The 20,784-nt window shown below is 43.4% G+C and overlaps 1 protein-coding gene across 1 annotated transcript in view; it reads left to right on the top strand.

Moving 5' to 3' along the window:
• Positions 1 to 20,784, top strand: part of LOC136651242 (putative tyrosine carboxypeptidase MATCAP2) — a 158,795-nt gene that overhangs the window by 28,701 nt on the left and 109,310 nt on the right. Inside the window, exons 4-7 of the mRNA XM_066627464.1 lie at positions 2,357 to 2,423; positions 3,892 to 3,991; positions 12,993 to 13,049; positions 19,074 to 19,141. Of these exons, the coding sequence (XP_066483561.1) occupies positions 2,357 to 2,423; positions 3,892 to 3,991; positions 12,993 to 13,049; positions 19,074 to 19,141 (292 nt within the window). The remainder of the gene's footprint in view (positions 1 to 2,356; positions 2,424 to 3,891; positions 3,992 to 12,992; positions 13,050 to 19,073; positions 19,142 to 20,784) is intronic.

Here is a 20,784-nt window from a genome sequence, read left to right as displayed (position 1 = left end):
AGGTTTGTGGTGACAAGTGGGGATGGGGAAAGAAGAGGACGGGGAGGCTGCATGTAATTATACTGTGACTGAGCTCAGTGGGGTGGTCAAAATGTGTTGGTGGGCCAGATGTGGTCCACGGACTCTAATTTGGGGACCCCTCGTCTGTGAAAAATAACCACAGGGACCTTATATGCTTTCCCTTGTCCTTGGAAGAGGCAGTGTCCACAACCATAACCAGTGCTAACAATCTGTGATGCTGTTGGCAGAACCAGGCAAAACAAGGAAGTAGGAAAATGTGTTTCATAGAGAGCAGAAAACAAGAGTTTTTAAAAATTTGTCATGGAAACTGTGGCAATGTCTTGTTCATCCTACTGTTGAATGTCATATTCCAGCTCTCTTTGCTTTCTTCAGAAATGACCTGTGATATTTCCCTTGCCTAATTAATTCGTTTAGGATTTCCCTTCTCCCAAGGGGACCAGAGTGGGTAACAATTTGAGCTGTAAACTTTAGGTTGTTTTATCAGTTCATTAATCAACCAAACCTTTAGGTGATGAGTGCAAATTTTAATTGGTGGGGCCAAGAGTGAAGGACACTTTTGTTTATTTTTGAAGCTGCTGTTGCTTTGATATGTGGCTGTAATCTAGGATTGAGAAGAAAATATGAAAGATCACCTTTCTTTCTTTCTAATGATGAGCAATAGCATTGTTTACAAAATTAGGTATAACCCCCCCCCCCCAAAAAAAAGTACACATTGAGGTTGTAGTAATATGCAACTTTATCTAAATTAAGTTTTCTTGCTTTGTCAGTTAAAAGGCAGACAATTAGTCAACCAATTAGCCAACAAGCCATCAGTCAGCAATCAGCTTTAGTTACAGTATATTCTTTAAGGCAGTGGTTCTCAAACTTTGAGGGAGTTTTACTCCCTCAGTAAGTCTTTGCAGGGGATAGGCAAGGGCAGGGAAGCCACCCCCAGGATCACTCCCTAAGGGGAGCAAAGAGGATGTAGGGGCATCTGGCAGGCTGGGGGAGAAGAAGGCAGCTTCTGCTTGGTCTCTGTTTGGGGCCCTTCAGAAGGTTTCAGGTTGGCTCAGGGGGAGGGGGCTAAGTCACCCTGGTCCTCCTCCCTAGTATAGCCCTTGAGACTGAGTCCTAGACAGGTGCTGTTGGAGACACAGCCTCCTGCCTCTCCAGTCCTGGCTTTCTGCCCTCATCATGGGCCCCCCTGTCAGTTACATAGGCTGCTTCCTTCTCCAGCCCCACCTCTTCCTTACTGGGGAGGGCATAAAAGAGACCCCACCCAGGGCCTCTACTCCTGGTGTTACCTCCCTTGTCTCTCCCTCCTCCCTGACCTCTTACTGGGTCAGGTCCTTCTGGCCTCCCACCTTCTCCCTGACACCAGGTGCTCCAGTCAGGGAGAGGTGCCCTGTTAGCAGGTCACTCCCCACAAGCTGGGGGTGTGGGAGGTTGTTGGGCAGACTTGCCTGCACCGGGCAGCTCTCCCTCTTGCCTGGCTAAGCTGCCTTCCCCTTGTGTCCCCTTGGCCCCCTTGCAAGGTAAGTCTGGGTCTGGTGGGGAGGAGGGCACCCTGACAGGGGGGTGCTTTCACTTACTTGGACTCTGCAGGGCTCCCCAAGGCTTGGACTTTGCTGGGCTTCCTGCACCTCCTTCAACCTCCAGCAGCCGTCGCTGAATCCAAGTAAGTGAAAGCACCTCCCTTTGCCCCCCTTAGGGATGGAACCTGGGGATTGCTTCCCTGCATCTCCTTCCCCTGCCCTTTAAAGCGTTACACTAATTGGTGGGTTGCACTCCACCAGTCTGAGAAACACTGCTTCATGTATCTGATCAATTGTACCCTTACAACAATCTATTGGGTATAGTCACTAGCTGCACAAGTCTAGGCATGTCTACTCAGAAGTAACCCCACTACATATAATGGGGCTTGCACCCAAGTAAATCTACATATACACACTTATCTATGTAGGAGGAAGTCCCACTTATCTAGGAGGAAGTCCCATGGAACTGAATGAGGCTTACTTCTGAGTAGAGATGCATAGGCTTGTCCTGTAAGATAATTTGCACAAGAGTGCTCATTCAACTTCATGGAAACAGGGCTTGAAACTTGGTCTCCTGCAATGAAGCCCAGCTCTCAGTCCATTGCTGGTCCCATTGTGTTGGTCTTCAAGTGACTGTATGATGCTGGGGGCAAATAGGGCCTTTGCCTTTTAGCTGACTATGACTGACTATGGTTGAACAAACACCTCTTGACCCAGTGGTCTGTCCTCTAATCCAGGAAGGTCAATCTTATGTTTTTAAGGGTTCTTTTGTGTGAACAACAAGAATGCCCACTTACTTTTGGAAATGTACTATTTTTCAGGAGAGTTCAGTTTACGAGGCATTTGCTTTCTGGTTGCTGAACTGTTTGGACCACTTATAATTAAACTGTGAGTATTAATGTACGAAAATTATATAGTATATGGAGACGATGAGACAGGTGTTTCCAATTAGTGTATGATGGAGTTAGTCAACTTCACCCATCTCCACCTCCAGAATGGATGAATCAATGAACGCAGTAGAGGATCTACTGATAGTCTATGCTGAATAGTATTTTTGTTGTTTCTATATTTATTTAGCTCTGTCTTCTGTGTGTGACTAGATTTGTCCTTTTTACAAAATTCAGGGCCCAATCCTATCCAGCGTTCCTGCTCTGATGCAGTCTTGCCAACAGGGTGTGTGCTGCATCTTATGATGGGGGGGCAGTCACAGAGGCCTCCTCAAGGTAAGGGAATATTTGCTGCTTTACCTTGGGGCTGCATGACATCTGCAGCAGTGCTGGAAAGTTGATTAGGATTGGGTCCTCTGTCATAGTGCATTTGGTACAACTGCAGTGGTGCAGAAAGCCAGTGCTATAGATTTCAGCTCTTCCATTTGTGCATGTGTGCCTATGTGATATCTGAGGAACTTGCGTGTCAGCACATCAGATAATATTTGCATGACCCAGAGATGTATCAAACACACACCCTCATATGATAATAGTCTTGTGATGATTGGACAACCATTCAGCATAAATGAGAGTTTTCTACTGAAACTGTCCTGTGGCTTGGATTTTTTTATCATCTTCCCAGCCCCTCACTTTAAAATTGGAACTTGAGAGCCTTGTAAACTAACTTTACGTTCTTTAACATTCAAATTGGGAATGTGACAGCTCTGTGATTATGTAATTATGGTTTCTTTTGAGGTCTTACATTTCTAATAAAAAAAAATCAAATAGTGCCTCTAGAATTAAGATACTCCATAAAATCATTTTGATGAATTTGTCACATCCCACAAGTACAGCAGGTCAGAAGAAAAGACTGCACTTGGCAATTGTAGAGATTTGGGGCATAATCCTAACTCATTTTCCAGCACCAACATAAGGGAAATGCAGCTCCAAGGTAAGGGAACAAACATTCCCTTACTTTGAGGAGGCTTCTGTGAGTGTAACCCAACTACAGGTTGCCACGCAAGTCCCAATGGCACTGCTATGCCAGCGTTGAAAAGTTGGTTAGGATTTGGGCCTTGGTGTGTTAAGAGGATATTTTGTTCAGCTGAAATCAGCCAAGCTGATGATCAACCTTATGGTTTCAGTCCTTGCCTGACATATCATTCATGATAACTGATGTTTGAGCCATCTATTGTACACTAAGCATGGTTTCTCCCCTCCCAGGAGAAGGTTTAAAGTGCAATGTAGTTTAATGACAGGAAATCATTCTGATCCAGTCAGAAACATTGAGCTAAGCTCAGATGAACTCATAATAAAGTGAGTCTTCAATTAGTATATGAGAGGATTACCTTTTTATTGAAGCAGTTGCTATATTCTAGTATCCAAGAGAATGTAGGCTAGTCTTTGTTTTTGCGCCATTTCCTTTTCAGGATGGAGGAAAAAATGAATGCTGATGCAGTGTGCCATTCCATTAGGCTGTGCAAACAGACACCAGGTCAAACACTTTGTCATCTGTACAACCTTCCTAAGGTGAGTTTCTCCTGGGAATCCAAAATGAGAGCAGAGTGAAAACTGGAATGATATGCCATCTATGATTTATTTTTCATGGGATTTTGTCCATGGAGACAAAACCAGAGCCAGCATTTCTGTAAAGTATTTTGTGCTTCCATCCCAGACTCATCTATTAATCAGTGAGTACATTTTATTCTCTGATTAAATCTTTGGCTGGTTAAGCTAGCATTCAAATCAGTTAAAGTTTCTTGTTGTACCTTAAAGACTAACACATTTATTTCAGCAGAAGCTTTCTCGGGCTACAGTCCACTTCTTTGGATGCAGATTGTTGGTCTTTAAAGTGCGACAAGACCCTGCTGCACCAGTAGCACAGCTACCCTTCTGGAAGCAATTGATGTTTGCGGCCTAAGCTTTGGCTTATTTATTTCATTTATTATATTTGTTTCTGCCCTTCTTCCATCATGGAATTCACAAGCTTTCCAGGTGGTCATCCATCCTGACATCGACTAATTGTAGACTTGCATAACTTCAGCAAGGAGCAGTATTATGGGGCCAGATGATTCTCCACTTTGGGTAGTTTTCTATATGGTTGCACATGGCCTTTGTTCCATTGCTTGTTCATTTCTTCCTTCCATGTTTATACTGCTCTTCCTCCAAGGAGCACAGAGGTTGCATGCATGCTTGCCTCTGTTTTATGTTCACAACAACCCTGTGAGGTATATTAGGTTAGAGATGTGAACTAACCAAGATGATGGGAGATGCATGCATTCCAGCCTCCATTCAAAAACCACTGTGCCAGTTTGGTAAGCTGGATGGTAATACCCCTTTTCTGGCTTTTCCTATCCTCTCTCCCTGAGCACTACCAAACTGTTGAAGTCAGTGCAGGCTGGTCAAACAACCTTCTTGAGCCCGAGAAATTGGGCAGAAACCTCTCTCTCTCTCTCTCTCTCTCTCTCTCCCTCCCTCCCTCCCTCCCTCCTAGGAAGAAAGGCAGCTTGGCTCTTTTGCCCAGCACCCTTCAATGCTGCTACCTCCTGTGCAAGTCAAGAGCTTGCTATTTAGCTGGCATAAGGCCAAGGAGCCTCAGAGGGAATGTTGAACTGGGAAAAGAGGAATAGAATCCTGGTATGTGCTGCTGTCGCTCAGATCCACCCACCCTCAAATTGTCCCACTCCAATCCTCCCTAATCCTCCCCCAAACTGCCCACAACCTGCTCCAGCATAGCCTCTGTGAGCCATTGGCAAGTGCAAGAGGCTTCCGGACATTTGCACCAGCAGTCCAACAGTGCATGACAACTGTGTGCCTTTTGCAACATCATACCAGAACTTATGGCAGCAGATCACAAGAGCTGCCACTATATGTCCATGATGAGATTGGGTTGTGAGTGTGTTACTATGCTAACACACTCACACTCACAACACAACCTTTTCATGGGCTTATGGGGGCAGTTCTTGAGCCAGACCAAAACCGTTTCAGTTCTCGAGTTCAGTTCTTAACTTTTGCCTCAGTCATCTTTCCTAATTGAATTACATAGACATGCTGTTAGATTTGATGCAGGATCCCTACACACGATTGCTTGTGTAGTCATGTTACATGTGTTTTTAACTTCTGCTAACAGGTCTGTAGGGTTGTGGTTAATCTGTTTTTCCCTATGCCATTTTCCCAGTTGAAGTCCTTCCCCAAAAACTGGTACTTCTCCCACAGGGCAAAACACAGAAGTATCATGCAGGTGCCTATATGTTTTGCCATGGTAAATACAGCCATGGCCCAAACTGAATTGTCCCTTCCTGTGATTGCATTTGAAATAAAAGGGGAGGGGGAATCATGGATTTGCCACCATCTTGTCTAGTGTGACCTTAAGAAACAGAGAGAGATCCAAGGTCATCCAAGGACATGGCTCAATAGGGTTTTTGAACTTTTGTCAACTTGGTCCAAGTCCCACATTTTATCTATGTTATGTCAAGCAGGCAAGCTGTATGCATGGGCTCAACCTCAGAAAACACAAAGTGCTCTACTTCAGAATACAAAGTACCTGATGCCTGGTTGAGAACTGTTCTGTGACAGGCTGTCCTGAGTGAAGATAAATTGCAGGGCCAGCAATTGAATATGCACTCATGGACGTAGATGCACAAAGCCGTCACATTTGCATCTCCAGTTTATAATTTGATTAATCATTTCTGTGTTGGGAGCCTGCAAATGTCAGCTGAATCACCTGTCAAGCATGGAAACAAAACTTGAATGCAGATAACTGTTTGTTCCAGCCCTGTCAGTTTTTCAGATATATTGTTTACCCACTTAAATTGCAGGTGGCCATTTTCCCAGCATCTGTGCAAGGTTTGTTGCCTGATGGAGGACATTTTCTTTACTGCATGGTGTACTTTCAGCTGCAAATTGTCATGGAAATAGCCCATTTTTATTTAACATCATCTCCATCTGGGTAGGGGGTGGAATGGCTTCGCAGCACTGAGTGTGCAAACTCTTTGGAGAACCTCAAAAATGCAAAGCATGTAAGAAACGTTGCTGCTTCCTGTCAGGATGCAGTCCTTAAACTGCTGATTGGATGGTCGCTCACTTGGATGGCTTTTGAAAGAAGCAAGACAAATTCATTGAGGGACAAGTCTATCAAAGGTTCCATTGGTTCCTAAATAGCATCTTCATGGTCAGAGAGAATGCGACTCTGATTAAGATATGTGGAGGACGAATTCCTCAAAGGGGGCTGCCACCATACGGAGGGTCTGTAGTTCAATAGTAGTGCAGTTTGTTGGCATGCAGAAGGTCTTGGATTCAATCCCAGGCATTAGTGGCAGCCCATTCATTAAGTGAGGTGGTGCAGGCTACATCATTGGCAGATGTCAGGAGGGCGAGAAAGTGGAGGATTCGGGGTGGCCTTCATTTGAGTGCCATCGCCACTACTTCCCTCCAACCTGCCATGGAAGCAGTCGGCACTGATCCGCTTTCCACTGTCTAAAATCAAGTGAAAAGTGGATTACTCAACTCCTTTCCTTGCTCTGGGTACAGTTTCTTCAAACACAGAAATGCAGGACTTCCTCTTTGATTTACTAGACTTCAAGAATGAAGAAGTTCTTTCGTTTGCATGATCCCTTTAAATCAAATTGAGAAGCCCTGCACTTCTGCAACAGAAGAAACCGTGCATGGAGCACAGTAAGCAGCTGAATATTATTATTTTTTTAATGGTGCAGATGTGGCAGATCTGAGGCAGCGTTGGAAGCAAGCCATGCAATTCCCTTCATGGATGGGCTGGCCTTTGTTGTACCCTAGATTGCCAAAGCCAGCCCCTGGACAAAATGATGGAGAAGGCTAATATTAGAAACAGCTTGGCTTGTTCTTTGCATTGAAAGTAAATGTCTGCAACTCATGGGCATGTTAATCCATAAGGACGATATTGAGATATATTGACCAAAGTTATTTAAAGGCACATTGAAGCTATGCTTGTACCATGAGAGCCACAGTGTCTAATTCTTGTGGACAGCTCCAGGCATCTGCAGTACAATCTCTTTGTATTTGCCAACGGACTCTGTGTTTATCTGATCTCTGCTATCCAGGCCATCCAAAAGACTAGGAATACAAATTACTCAAGTGGCAAAAGAACTTTTCTTTTCCTCCTTAGCTTCTGGCAAGAGATATCTCACTCGCTTTGTGATTCTTTCTCCGACTTTGATGTGACATTTGTCAGGATCAGATGTTATACCAAGCAAGCAAACATTTGACGGACTAAAACACAGCAGCTGCCTTAAAGAAGAAGCAAAGAATTTTCAATAGAACTTGGCTTTGCCTGGTTACAGCAGCCTGTGTCATGACATAACTGGCAAATCCCAGCTGTTCATTCTTATCATTTGCCAACTGAGATCATGTCAGCAAAATGCTCTTTAATACTCGAGCCTGTGGCCCAGTTCATATATTAACTGGCTGCTGAGTCTCTTTCTGTGAGGAAGGAGTGCACTTGTAGACCTCCCTTCCATTATATTTTTCTCTGAATGCTTTGCACTTTTGTGTGCTGGCTTTCATAACTTATGCATGATGGCTCCTGCCATGCAGTTTTTCCACTGCAAAATGGAGTGGGTGGGAGGGAGGAGATTGTGAGCCAGGACATTGTGTATACAGTCATATGTGCAAAGCCCAAGCTAGGGGGAAACAGTGTACTGTTTGCTGTTTGCAGATGCTTGCTGGATACTATTGAAATGCACTCTGCATATGCTCAAAGCCATTCTTAAAAAATGATACCATATGTTCATTCTGATCAGCTTTTAAAAAAAATGAAAACATTTGAGCATTGGAAGACATAAATAGGATGGAAGTTTCACATGTTCCAGCAGTACTAGGCACCGATAGAACTGGGCCGTCCGTCACACTGCCTGATCTGGAAGCTAATCCCCTGTATGTACTGTGGTCTGCTTGCCGATGCTCACCGGATTCTATTGAAATGTACTCTGCATGTGCTCAGAGCCACTCTTCTTAAAAAAAATAAAAATGTATTTTTATCCAGGCCAGCATAATCTCCTTAAAAAACCCCAAATGAAAAAGTTTGAGCTTTGGAAGTTTTATGAAACCTTACTGTTTGCTATAGCTTGTCTCTATTTAAGTATTTAAATAGGAAGATTAATTTTAGAACTTTCAAACAGCAGGTATGATGTGATAAGACTGAAAGTGGTAAGAGAAAATAAGGATAAGGTATATACAATCAGATGTGCAAAGCTCAGGGGGGAAAAAACTGGAATGACTGAGCATAGCTCTCATATACTGAACTGGGGAGATGTTTGTTCCACAGAACAGGGTGGAACAGTAGATCAGTGTAGGTGGTAAGAAATCCTTCTGATCAATTTGACTGATGGGAACGCAAAAGGAAATTTGTATCTAGAACTAAGAGTTGAGGGAGCAAAGAAGGTTGACTATAGCATGATAGGGAAAATAGAGAATGGGGGAAACAGGTAGTATGCTATGCCCTTGTTGGTTACCAAAATGTGATACTGCTATGCTTTGACTCAGTACTGCATATGCAGGTTGCAACACTCCTATTCCTCCTTGACATCCTATACGTTTTGTAAATATTAGAAAGTGTATTACAAGGACTCTAGATGTGAGCCATGCGTTCGTACTTTTAGACTCAGCTATAAGAACATACAATGTGAAGCAATGATTAGAGGTGTTTGAAAATGGTTTTGTGTTTTTTTGGCAGATTTCATGATTTGAAAAATATGAAAAAGGCAGAAAGTGGTGTTATGTGTTTTCATTTCAAGATATCATTCCACATTTTCATTTTTATTAATTTTAAATGCTTTAAAAGTGCACTAGGTAGGTGATATAGGTGATATAGTGTCAGCAGGTGCAGTCACAGTATTATTTCTAGGTGTAAAAGTAATCTATTTTAATTTCTGGAAAATATCTTAATCACCAGAATGCAGTGTTTTGTGTTTTTATGTGTTATCAACAAAAACAAACACCTCTGGCAATGATGTGTGAGCCAGTGTCATGCAGAAGCTAGAATGACATGTTCTGGGACATATAATGTTGGCGAGCCACCGTTTTAATTAGCACTAAAGCTAGGGAATGAAAATTAAAAAAAATTTTTTAAAGAAAAATAAGAAGGAAACTAGCTACATGTCAAGATTAACTTTCCCAGATAAAAATACTCTCATTTGGAAGATTTCTCTGCTGCAGCTACTCTGCATCTCAGATTTCTTCCTTTTAATTTTTTGACCCTGATACTTTCCAGTTAATTAATTTGTTTTGAGTGATGTCAGAAATAATTACTATAACAAGCGGGATTTTATCCCCAGAAAACAATGTTGACACAGTGGTCACTTGGAATGCAAAGGCATTGCTATTTTGGGAAACCCAGCAGTGAACTCGATACGGCAAGCAACTTCCCTTGTTGACATTGCGCTTACACTTGCTTGCTGCTCCCTTGGGCTTCAGGAATTCCATGTTGATTAAATATAGACTGTTCAGGCTCTCTTGCTGTACTGTGTGTGAAAGGCTTCAGGCTATGCTAGCGTAGGAAAGAAAAGCCCCTTCTATATCCAGTCTGTCAAAGTACCCAGGATGCAAATCTCTTCAAGTTGCCCAGGTTCTGGAAAGGAAGGGAGGTCCTTCCATGGCCGCTGAGAACGGAAAAGTACATGGTTCAAAAGACACAGTAGCAAGCCTGTCCATGGGGGCTCAACACATATCCAAGATATTTACCATGTGCAAACCAATCTGCTCTAACTTCCTGTGCAGCAATGCGGAGGCACCAATGTGGTGCCTGCTTTTTCCCATGGAGGGAGGATTCGGCATTGACCTGGGTTGGGGGTATCATGGCCAGGAAGAGGGTTAGAATTCAGTGGACACCACTGCTGCCAAACTGACCCCCTTCCCACTTCCTTCTGCCCTCATCCCAGCCCCATCATCAACCCATTCCTTCCACCCCCACCTCCCTCCCACACCCCTTGTGCATACTTACCTGTGCTGGTGAGCATCTGGTGGCCACTGGTATGCACAGCTGGCTGCTCACTGCATGTGACGACAGCCAGGCTATGCGCTCTGGCTTGTCACCTTTTGCGGCAGCTGGAAGCACTTCTTCTAGCACCACTAGGCGCCAGTAGGATTGGGCCATCCATCACACTACCTGGTGGGCTGTTCACAGATTCTCACTGGATTTTCTTAAATGTACACTGCACTTTTTAAAGAAGAACAACTCTTCTTAAAAAAACTTTTTAACTTTTTAAACTTTTTCTTTTAAAAAAAACTTTTTTAAGAGCAACTCTTCTTAAAAAAACAAACACCATATTTTTATTCGGACCAGCATAGCCTCCTTAAAAAAACCCAAAAATGAAAAGGTTTGAGAATTGTAAGATGGAAGTTTCACAAGTTTTATGAAACCTTACTATTCGCAACAGGTTGTCTCTGTTTAAGGATTTAAATAGGTTAATGAGGACTTTTGAGCAGCGAGTGTGATGTGATGAGGCTGAACAGGGTGAAAGAAAACAAGAAGAAGTTGCATATGCAGTCTGCTAATTTGAGATTGGAATAGCCATTCCTCAGTTAAGTCATTTCTGCATATATTCAACAGGGACCAAATGTGTACACCTGTGGGCCCTGTAAAAATGGGTTAAAGCCATGTTGTGTCCAAGACTCTTGATGAACGCTTAAAGGTGAAGCATAAACTGGGGCTTTCACAGAGGCTGTCAAGAGGAGCGAGCTGTGCATGAGCAAGAGTAATGGATGAAAGGAAGATGTGTAAACAATTCACATTTCTCTGGCAGTTGTCACAGGCCAGTGTTGCTCTGAACACTGTGCCTGACGGTTGTTACAGGCCAGTGAAACTGTTGACAAGAACCTAGAGACGTTAGCAGATTAAGAACCAGCCCCCATGCAGGTTCCCGTTGAACTCAGCTAGCCTGCCACTTTACCTGGGCTTTAGTATTCTTTTGGTGGTTGGGACTGATCCAGATAGGGCTGGGACCAGGGATTTAACATTTTAACCCCTTGAAGGGGGTGAAGAGCTGCAGATGAGTTCTGTCATGCTTTCTGGGGCTCTTTATAGTTCCAGAAAAACAAATTATATAAACAGGTTACATTTGGATGTAAGTAAAGTCCCAAAACGACATCCCATAGACAAATTCCAGTAGCTCCTCTGTTCCGCAGAGATGTGCAATGTCACCCTGACCCCTCTAGAGATAAAAAACAAAGAATATAAACCATTTCATTTTGTCAATCCATCTTGCACAACTTTCTTGGCTAGCTATTTTGCCCATTTATGAGATTTTTTAAAAAGTGTAATATTTTAGTGCTCCAGCTATAAACCAGAATATGGCTTGCAGTATTTCCTAGGTATAATATATGTATGTGTATAGTGTTACATCTTCAGCATGCAATTTGATTTGTACTTATCAGTGTGATATTTGACAAAGAACTCATATGGGGGAAATGCTCAAATTATTTCTGCATCTAGAGCTTGTGAAACTCTCCCATGCTAGTTTCTTCTGGAACAGTATATCAGCCATGCCCAAATGATGTTGCCGACCATTATTCTACTGGCCTGATCAGTGCTACAGGGGGGGCTGCAAGGCATTCTGGGGCATGGCCTGGTACAATTAGCAGTTGTCTGGGCAACAATGGGTTGCAATCAGCATTTGCAGAACGTATCTCCACCATTAAGCAGTGCATACCTGTAATAGGTATTTTATTGTTGTTCTTAAATTCTGATGTCAACTGCCTTGGATGCCTACTGATGGAGAGGGGAAAGGTGGAATATAAATATTTTACGTAAATAAAGTACAGTGGTCCCACCTTATCCACGAACTTAGCACCTATGGATTTCACTCAACGTGGGAGCTGAGCCCAGATCTAGTGGGCCTCAAGGACCTCCCAGAAAACAACCTTCCGTAACATCTGGGAGGTGTTCTGAGGCATGGGGAGTTTGTGTGTGACCTCCCTGTGCCTCAAAGCCCTCCCAGAAGCTTTGGAAGGGGACTTCCAATTGCCATTGCACCCCTCCTGATGGATTTAATTTGATTTGGCATCCATGGGGGGAGGGTCCGGGAACAGATCCCCCACAGTTACCAAAGGTCCACTGGAGGGCTCTGGATCCTGGTTCTTTTTCCAAAGAGGAAGACATCCATCCAGACTATAAGACAGTCAGAATGCAAGGGATGCTGAGCGCAGACTCTTGTAAACATATCCCAAACTTTGAACTGTGAACCAGGCCAAACAGAAGTTTGCTTGCTGCAGATAACAAAGTATACTTTGGATATGAATCTTAGGCCTTAAACAGATTTATACTCCTTGCGAGAAAATAAATGAGGCCTTACAGCTAAATAAATGAGCGCTTACAAATGGAATGTCATGGAAGGTGATCACATAATTGATGGTGAATTCGGAAAGAGATAATTGATGTTGTGCTCTGTCAACACAGTCTATCTTTTCATGCCATAGCTACCCTTAAAAATGTAGAAATTGTTTGAAATAGAGGAGAGCAATAATACACTGAATGGTGAACTGCTTTCTTTTACTGCTCTAGGAGGGGCTGAATGTGGCTATAAAGAAGTCCAAAAGAATGACTGCAGCCGAGATCCGGGTAAGAAAGAGCCTCTAAAAGGATATTTTTCATTATGATTGCACTTAATCAGAATTGGGTCATTCTGAGCCCAGATGAATATCAAATGTTCTGGAGTGAATATTAAGTATGATGAAAGCTACTTTTTAGTGCTGCACGAGGAAAACAACCACCATTAGGGAGAAGAAAAAAAGATAACAACAAAAAGAGAAAGAAATGAGGACCAGAGAGAAGAAAATATATATCAAAGGAAAAAGGAGAATGGTGAAAATGTCAGGGAAGGTAATTATAGGAAACCCAGAGCTCTGCTGAATAATAGTCTGCATCCTTCCTTAGTAAGAATCCATTGCCTTCTACTTCCTCCCTTCCTTCTCATCTTCCTTTATTCTAGTCTTGGATGCATATAAAGAATATTTAATTTTCTGGATAACAATGCACAAAGACAACACATCCTCAATGTTTCTGCCCGTTGAGGTGAAGATCTAGTCACTTTTTCTTACAACTGTCTTTTTTATGTTGATGAAGAATCTGATCAGCTTAACTTTTTTGACACTTCTGACATAACAATTTTGCATTATCATCATCATCATCATCATCATCAACGAATTAATTATGATGATGATAAATATTCATATGCTGGTTTTCAACAAAAAGTACTTTACAGTGCTGTTTACATAGCAAAAGAAATCAGTAAATGGCTCCCTGTCCCCAAAGGGCTTACAGACTAAAAAGAGAAGGAGAAGAGACAGCCACTGGAAAAGACACCATACTGGGGTAAAGAGGGACAGTTGCTCTCCCCATGCTAAAAAGGTGCCTTTTTGTCCAGTTAGCAGGGATTCACTAAACCATGTTGTTTAGTAAACCCAAGGAGATGCTATAGTACATTTAAATGAAAACTGTAACTTTTTCTGGACTGATCCATGAACACGATCCTGTCCAGTATTGTGTTCGGATTTGGCTTTAGGGAAACTATATGGACAACAAATTCCTATATAACATTTCTGCATCTAAATATTCACCAGGTCCTTGCAAAACTGAGAAGCATTCAAAGAGGGTGTTTGCAATCCAACTGTGTTGATTTCTTTTTGCCTGGCAGCCACAAAAATGTGTTCTCCTGCTGGCTAGATATGCTTTCAGCATTCTCTTTCAGCTGAGCTATAAAAGTTTGCTTCCAATGTTCTCCGGGTATTTGAATGTGGTGCTAATGATTTTGTTGTTTGCCAAGAATTATGGCATTGTTTCTTTTCAGCTTCTTACTGTGAAGCTGGTCACAGAACTAAACAAAATGCAGATTTCTAATTAGCCCCTAGGTTAATCCCAAACAGTGATGCCAAGGCAATAAACCATACATTGTAAATAAGCATTTTCAGCTCAGGTGTAGAAGCAGGTGAAGGAACATGAGCTTTCTCTATTCTGTTCGATATAATCAAAATAACTGTTCTCTTTTTTGCAACAACTTACTTAAAATTTAAGAGGGAGGCAGACACATCATGTATACATCTTCCCATACCTTAAGCATCTTCTTCGGTACAGGAGAGAGCACGCTACAGGTACAGGAGAGAGCCATGCCCCCTGGCACCAACGCACTGCCTAGCACACATCTGGGTGTCCTTGTGTTCAGGACTTGCCTCTGCAGACAAGCACTAACCACATGGTGAGCAGGGTTTGTGCTAAGCACTCTCATTCCCCCGTATCTGGGTAGAGTCTTCCTAGTTTAAGAGCAACTGAAGAGAGCTTAACTACCTGGCCTTAACTATCTTAATCCTACCTGGGCTGGATGATGGTGGTGCCCCTCTTCCACTGGTGCCGACTGCCATAAAGCAGTCAATACCAGTCGTAAAAGGAGCTCTGGCAGCACCTTAAGCTGCACACTGCTGAAGTGCCAGCCAGAAGGCCTTCCTGCACACTCCAGAGCAACTGTATGCCACCCCTGATGGAAGCAAGTGATGGAAGCAAGTGGGCAAAGTGGAATGGGGCAGGCAGGATAAAATGATGCAGTGATGGGGACGATCGGTGCGAGACGGGATGGGTGGATTGGGTTTGAGAAGGGGGCAGGTTCAATGGCAGAGGCGGCTACTGAATCCTAATCCCTTTCTCTGCTTTGATCCCACAACATGGGTCCATGTGAACCTATGCCAGCTATTTAGCTAGTGCAGGTCTGAGTAGACGCCTGCCCCATGCCTCAGAGGCTTATCCCCAGGTAAGGGAACAATTGTTGCCTCCACAACTCCCCCCACCCCCATGCAGTGGTAGCTATTTTGGTTCCTCTGTAATGGCAGCAGCAAAGGGTGGGTGGGTAGGTGAAGAACAGGACTGGGTTTTTGTGTCTTTTCAGGTGATGCTTTTATTCCATGGTATTGGCGGTTGCCCTGTGGTGGTTACAGTGGTAGTAAAAAAACATCTACCACCAGAGAGTCACTGGGCTTTTTGTGTGTTGTCTCATGAAGCCACGCAATCTCTATATCTGCCATAATGTCTAGGTAGGGGTGTCTAACTCATTTCATGCAGAGAGCTAAATTCATGGCACCTGCTGAGGGTCGAAAGTGACAGCAGGAAGTGATGATACTAAGCAGATGATGGCCAGAAATAAGTAGCTTGGTTTCATGTAGGAATTCATTAGTTGCAAATGCCAGAAGAGAAAACATGCAAATCTCGATCATATTTTCAAGATATAGGCGAGCCCAATTGTCACCGTTTCATCAGTGCGCCTTCTGTCAAGCTGAAAGGTGCTCTGTGAAGTGACACTTTGGCCATGATAATTTGGGCGTCCACCAAATTCTAATCCATGGACCTGCACCAGCTATATAGCTGTTGCAGGTCCAACTAGATCCACCAGGCTGGCAGGGGCCTTTCCTTGCCCAAAGGAGGCTCCAGAGGCCAAATTATTGTGTGGGATACAGCAGGTTCCTCACTGGCACTGCTGCATTGCCGCACAGGTTACAGGGAGTTAGTTTTCATCTAACCAGTTGGTGGAGCCAGCAGCAAAGATGTTTTGGTTGACGCTGGCCAGTGTGACTGCTGGAAATGTGAAGTGTTTGATGTTCAACTTCAGAGTGAAGCTACTTTAAAATGAAAAAGCCAAACGGTAGGAAAAGTCTTAAAAGGCAACTCACGATTAAGTTTAAACATTGCTTTGGCATCCTTCAGTCTCGGAAGACTATGGTATCACGCTCTGAATGGTGGTTCTGGAACAGAAACATAAGTATGTCAATGAGTGGAAGAAATGCAGTTCTTTATACTTATTTAAAGTAGGATCTCCCCCCTCCCCCCCAGAATGACTTGCCTTTCTTATCTCAAGCTATGTTAACTTCAAAGGCTTCTCACAATGCAGATTGTCATGACTCAGTCTGAAGCTGCAAAGCTCAGAGCTCCAAGGTTTCAGGCTGCCAAAAATCCGGAACAGCCTAGGGGACTTTTGAAATTCATCCCTTGGGTTATATCTTCATGGGCAAGGATGTCAGTTTTTTAATATATATATTTTTTTAAAATTTTCCGTCAAAACCATGTGTGCACACTTCTGAAAATGGGAGAAACTTTTCATCATTGCACTTTTCTCAAGAAACTCTATGGCATAACTTGGAATGTGGTAGCTAGAGGTAACAGAAGAATAATACCTTCTCCAACTTCGGATGCTTGTGGTAGTTGAGTATCCAGGATTAGTTTTGCAGTGTCATCCCCATGGAAAGATAATACATACACCAACTATGAGACCTCAGCTTCTTAGAAATAAGATGGGCTGTGTATGGGACTTTTAACTCTTTGCCCCTGCCATCATCCCAATTCTAATCTCTCTCTCTCTCTCTCTCTCTCTCATATGAACACAAAGAGAGAGAGAGAGAGAGAGAGAGAGAGAGAGAGTGTGTCCAAGGAACCCCCTCCCCCACCATAGTCCTGATTCAAACCCAAAGACCCTCTGCATTGACTGTTTTCAAAAGAAAATGTAAGTTCATCATGAATCCAAAATCACTGGCATTTTCAATTCATAAATATTCCTGATAGATAGAAAAGAAGATAGACCAGTGAATGGCCACTGGAAAAGACACTATGCTGGGGTGAATAGGGACAGTTACTCTCCCTCTGTCAAATGTAAGAGGAGGAGACTTTAAAAGGTGCCTCTTTGCCCAGTTAGCAGGGTGCAAATAATACCATAAGAGCAAATAATATATTTGTATTTGGTCCTGTGTATTTTTCCTCCCAGTCCTTTTGCATTTAGTTTAAAGCCTTCCTGATGAGGCTTGCAAAATTCTTGCCAAATGCATTCCTCCCAGTCCTTGTGAAGTGCAGTCCATCTCTTGCCAGGAGTCCTTCATGGTGTCCAAAAAACCAAAGTGTTCCCGGCATCACCATCTTTGCCAACTGTTCATTGCCAGCATCCTGCTTTCCCTTGCTGTGTTTTGACCTTCTACAGGAAGGAGAGATGAAAACACCACTTGTGCCTCCAATGTTTTCACTTCGTTTCCCAGTCTCCTGAAATCCTTCCAGGACTGCTTCTTGCAGTATCATTTGTTCATACATGGGAAGGCAGGAATGGATAGTGGTCACTGGATTTGATGAGTCTCAGCAACCTCTCCATCATGTCCTGGATACATGGTCCAGGAAGGCAAATATCCAGTCTTCATACTGCTGTCTCTGTCCCTCTCAGTAGGGATACTTACCAACATTGCATGTTGTCTTCTCCTTTGGATGCAGTTTGAGTTCTTCCCAAATCTCTTGTATAATTCAGGCTCCAGTGCTATCCAACTTTCCAGTGCTGATGCAGCCATGCACTGCATCCTGCAGAGGAGGAACAGTCATGGAGTTCTCCTCAAAGTAAGACGTTTTTACCTCAGGGCTGCAGTGCTGGAAAGTTGGATAGAATTAGGTTCTTAGGGCTCAATCCTATCCAACTTTCCAGTGCCTGTGCAGCCACAATGCAGCCTTGAGGAAAGGGAACAAAAATTCCATTAACTAAAGGAGGCTTCCATGATTGTCTCCTCACCTCAGGATACAGCGAATGCCCCATTAACATGGCTGCACTGGTACTGGAAAATTGGATAGGATTTGGTCCTTCTTCCTTGCCTGTGGAGCTTAGAGCAGGGGTGCCAAAACCCCGGCCCTGGGGCCACTTGCAGCCCTCGAGTCTTCTCAATGCGGCCCTTAGGGAGCCCCCAGTCTCCAATGAGCCTCTGCCCTCCGGAGATTTGTTGGAGCCCACACTGGCCCAACACAACTGCTGTCAGCATGAAGGTGACTGTTTGACCGCTCGTGTGAGCTGTGGGATGAGGGCTTCTTCCACTGCTTACTGTTTCATGTCTGTGATGCAGCAGCGGCAAGGCCTTTTATGGGCCTTGAGCTATTGCAAGACCTTCATTCATTCATATAAGTTCATCTTTAATATATTCATTTATGAAAATTTATGTAAATTTATTCAAATTTTAAATTTTATTTTTTTTCCCCGGCCCCTGACACAGTGTCAGAGAGATAATGTGGCCCTCCTGCCAAAAACTTTGGACACCCCTGGCTTAGAGTGACAATTTGTGTCCAGGTGGGGGGTGAATTGTCCTCCATAGTGTGAGATTGGTATTAGTTGCTCAGCTCCTATGGCCCAGAAATACTTTCCACTACATTCTTAATCTTTTTAAGATACCTTACAGCAGCCATTCCCAAACTTACCCTGGTCACCTTTAACATTGCATTAATTCTTTTGCAGCACCCCTACAGTTCTGTAGGGCCTGCACACAGCTGGAACTTCTGGAAAAATCCCGTGGTTCCCCTGTGAATTCACTGTGGTACCCTAGGGCACCATGGTGCAGTTTAGGAATCTCTGCCTTACAGAAAAGCCCTACAAAGTGGAAATGCATGTCTCCTCAGAAATAAATCCCACTGAGTTCAGTAGGACTTTCTCTCAGTGTACAGCATTAATACTGTTCATAGTCCGTGAGCAGAATTGTTTGTTAAAATATCCGTCTTTATTATTTACCTCCCATTGCCAAAGTTGTTTCAAATGCTTGTGTTGGGAAATAGATCTATAACCCTATGACTTAATAGTATATCTTCTGTTTCTAGGAAAACATGAATAAGTTTGATATATGTTCACTTCCTTTCCTGAAGAGATTGTGTGGAAAAATCAAATCGTATGTATCACTTTTTAAACTTATATGGTTTATTTTTCATGACTGATATTTTTTTCAGACAAGCTTAATGCCTAGCAAATTTGTTGGGTTGGGGATAAGAAAACACACACACACACACACACACACACACACACACATTCTGACAGCATTGATGTGGGTGTTCATTATTCCCAAAGCATTTTCATGCTGGAGATTTCTTTTAAGGGAATTCTATGAAAACACAATATGCATATTTAAAGGGCAAATAAATCAAGCCAGCAACGATGACATAAAATATCACATTCTGGTATATATATGCTCACACTATAATTCAGGGGTGTCCAAACTTTTTGGTAAGAGGGGGCCAGAAAAAGATAATTAATTTACATTTCAAATTTGAATAAATTTACATAAATGAATATATTTGAGATGGAACTTATATGAATGAATGAAGGTCTTGCTATAGTTCAAGGCAGGGGTGGGCAAACTTTCAACTTTAGGGATCCTAGACCTTTAACAATTGTGTAGGAGAGGGAAATTTCAGCAAGTACAGCTTGTTATCTGTGAGATGACAAGTTGCACCTGCTGAAATTCCCTCTCCTACACAATTGTTAAAGGTCCAGGATCCCCAAAGTCAAAAGTTTGCCCACCCCTGGTTCAAGACCTATAAAAGACCTTGCACAAAACTGTCAGCCTTTCTTTTGCTGCTGCTGCTGCATCAGAGACATGAAGCAGCTAGCAGTGGAGGGAGCCCTCATCCCACAGCTCAAATGAGAGGTTGAAAGTTGGCTGTCACGCTGAGAGCAGTTGCGTCATGCTAGTGTGGGCTCCAGCAAGTTTCCAGAGAGCCAGAGGCTCATTGGAGACTGAGGGCTCCCCGCAGGCCGGATTGGGAGTCCACAAGGGTCGCAAGTGGCCCCAGGGTCGGGGTTTGGGCACCCCTGCTATAATTGAATCTTAAAATATCAACAGTGACCAATTAAATTCTGAATACTATATCAACTCATCAAAAAGGGGTAAGAGAAACCCTATATTCCAGCTCCTTTCTCTTTCTTGATGATGCATTTTTCAATGCTTTAAGACAGGGGTCTCCAAACCCTGGCCCAGGGGCCAGATGCGGCCTACAGCAAGCCTCTTTCTGGCCTGCAGCCAAACCTCTTGTCCCCTGAAAGCCTCTGGCTGAAGATGACCAGAACTATGCTCTGATTGTGTCTGGTGTGTCTGGAGGGTGTTCTGAGGGCCAGAGAGGTTGAATGAATGGAGTCCATTCATTCATTGATTCACTCATCTAAGTTCCATCTCTTGTTTATTTAAATTTTATATTTAAATTTTTTTCTGGCCCTCCAGACCACACCAGATATTTGATGTGGCCTTCTAGCCAAAAAGTCTGGAGACCCTGCTTTAAGAGGCCAGCTGGAGGTCTGACTTCTTGTGATGCATTCCTAGCAGCCCAGTCCTATTCAGGCTGGATCTCACAATGCAACAGTGTAAGGCCCAAGCCATTGGCATGGCAGCCGGCCCACCATTCTGCAGGCTGCTCCCACTAGCACAAAGCCCCAGAGGTCTCACATAGGCAATAGTGGCCCACAGAAACCTCCACTGTCACCAGTAAGTTGCCACTGGGGGCAGATCAGGGTGGGGACTGGTCCAGTTCAGAGGTGGGA

Source organism: Tiliqua scincoides, chromosome 5 (assembly GCF_035046505.1).
Source record: "Tiliqua scincoides isolate rTilSci1 chromosome 5, rTilSci1.hap2, whole genome shotgun sequence".
NCBI classification, from domain to species: domain Eukaryota; kingdom Metazoa; phylum Chordata; class Lepidosauria; order Squamata; family Scincidae; genus Tiliqua; species Tiliqua scincoides.
The sequence above is the reverse complement of the archived record's forward strand: the minus strand, read 5'-3'. Positions and strand labels throughout refer to the sequence as shown.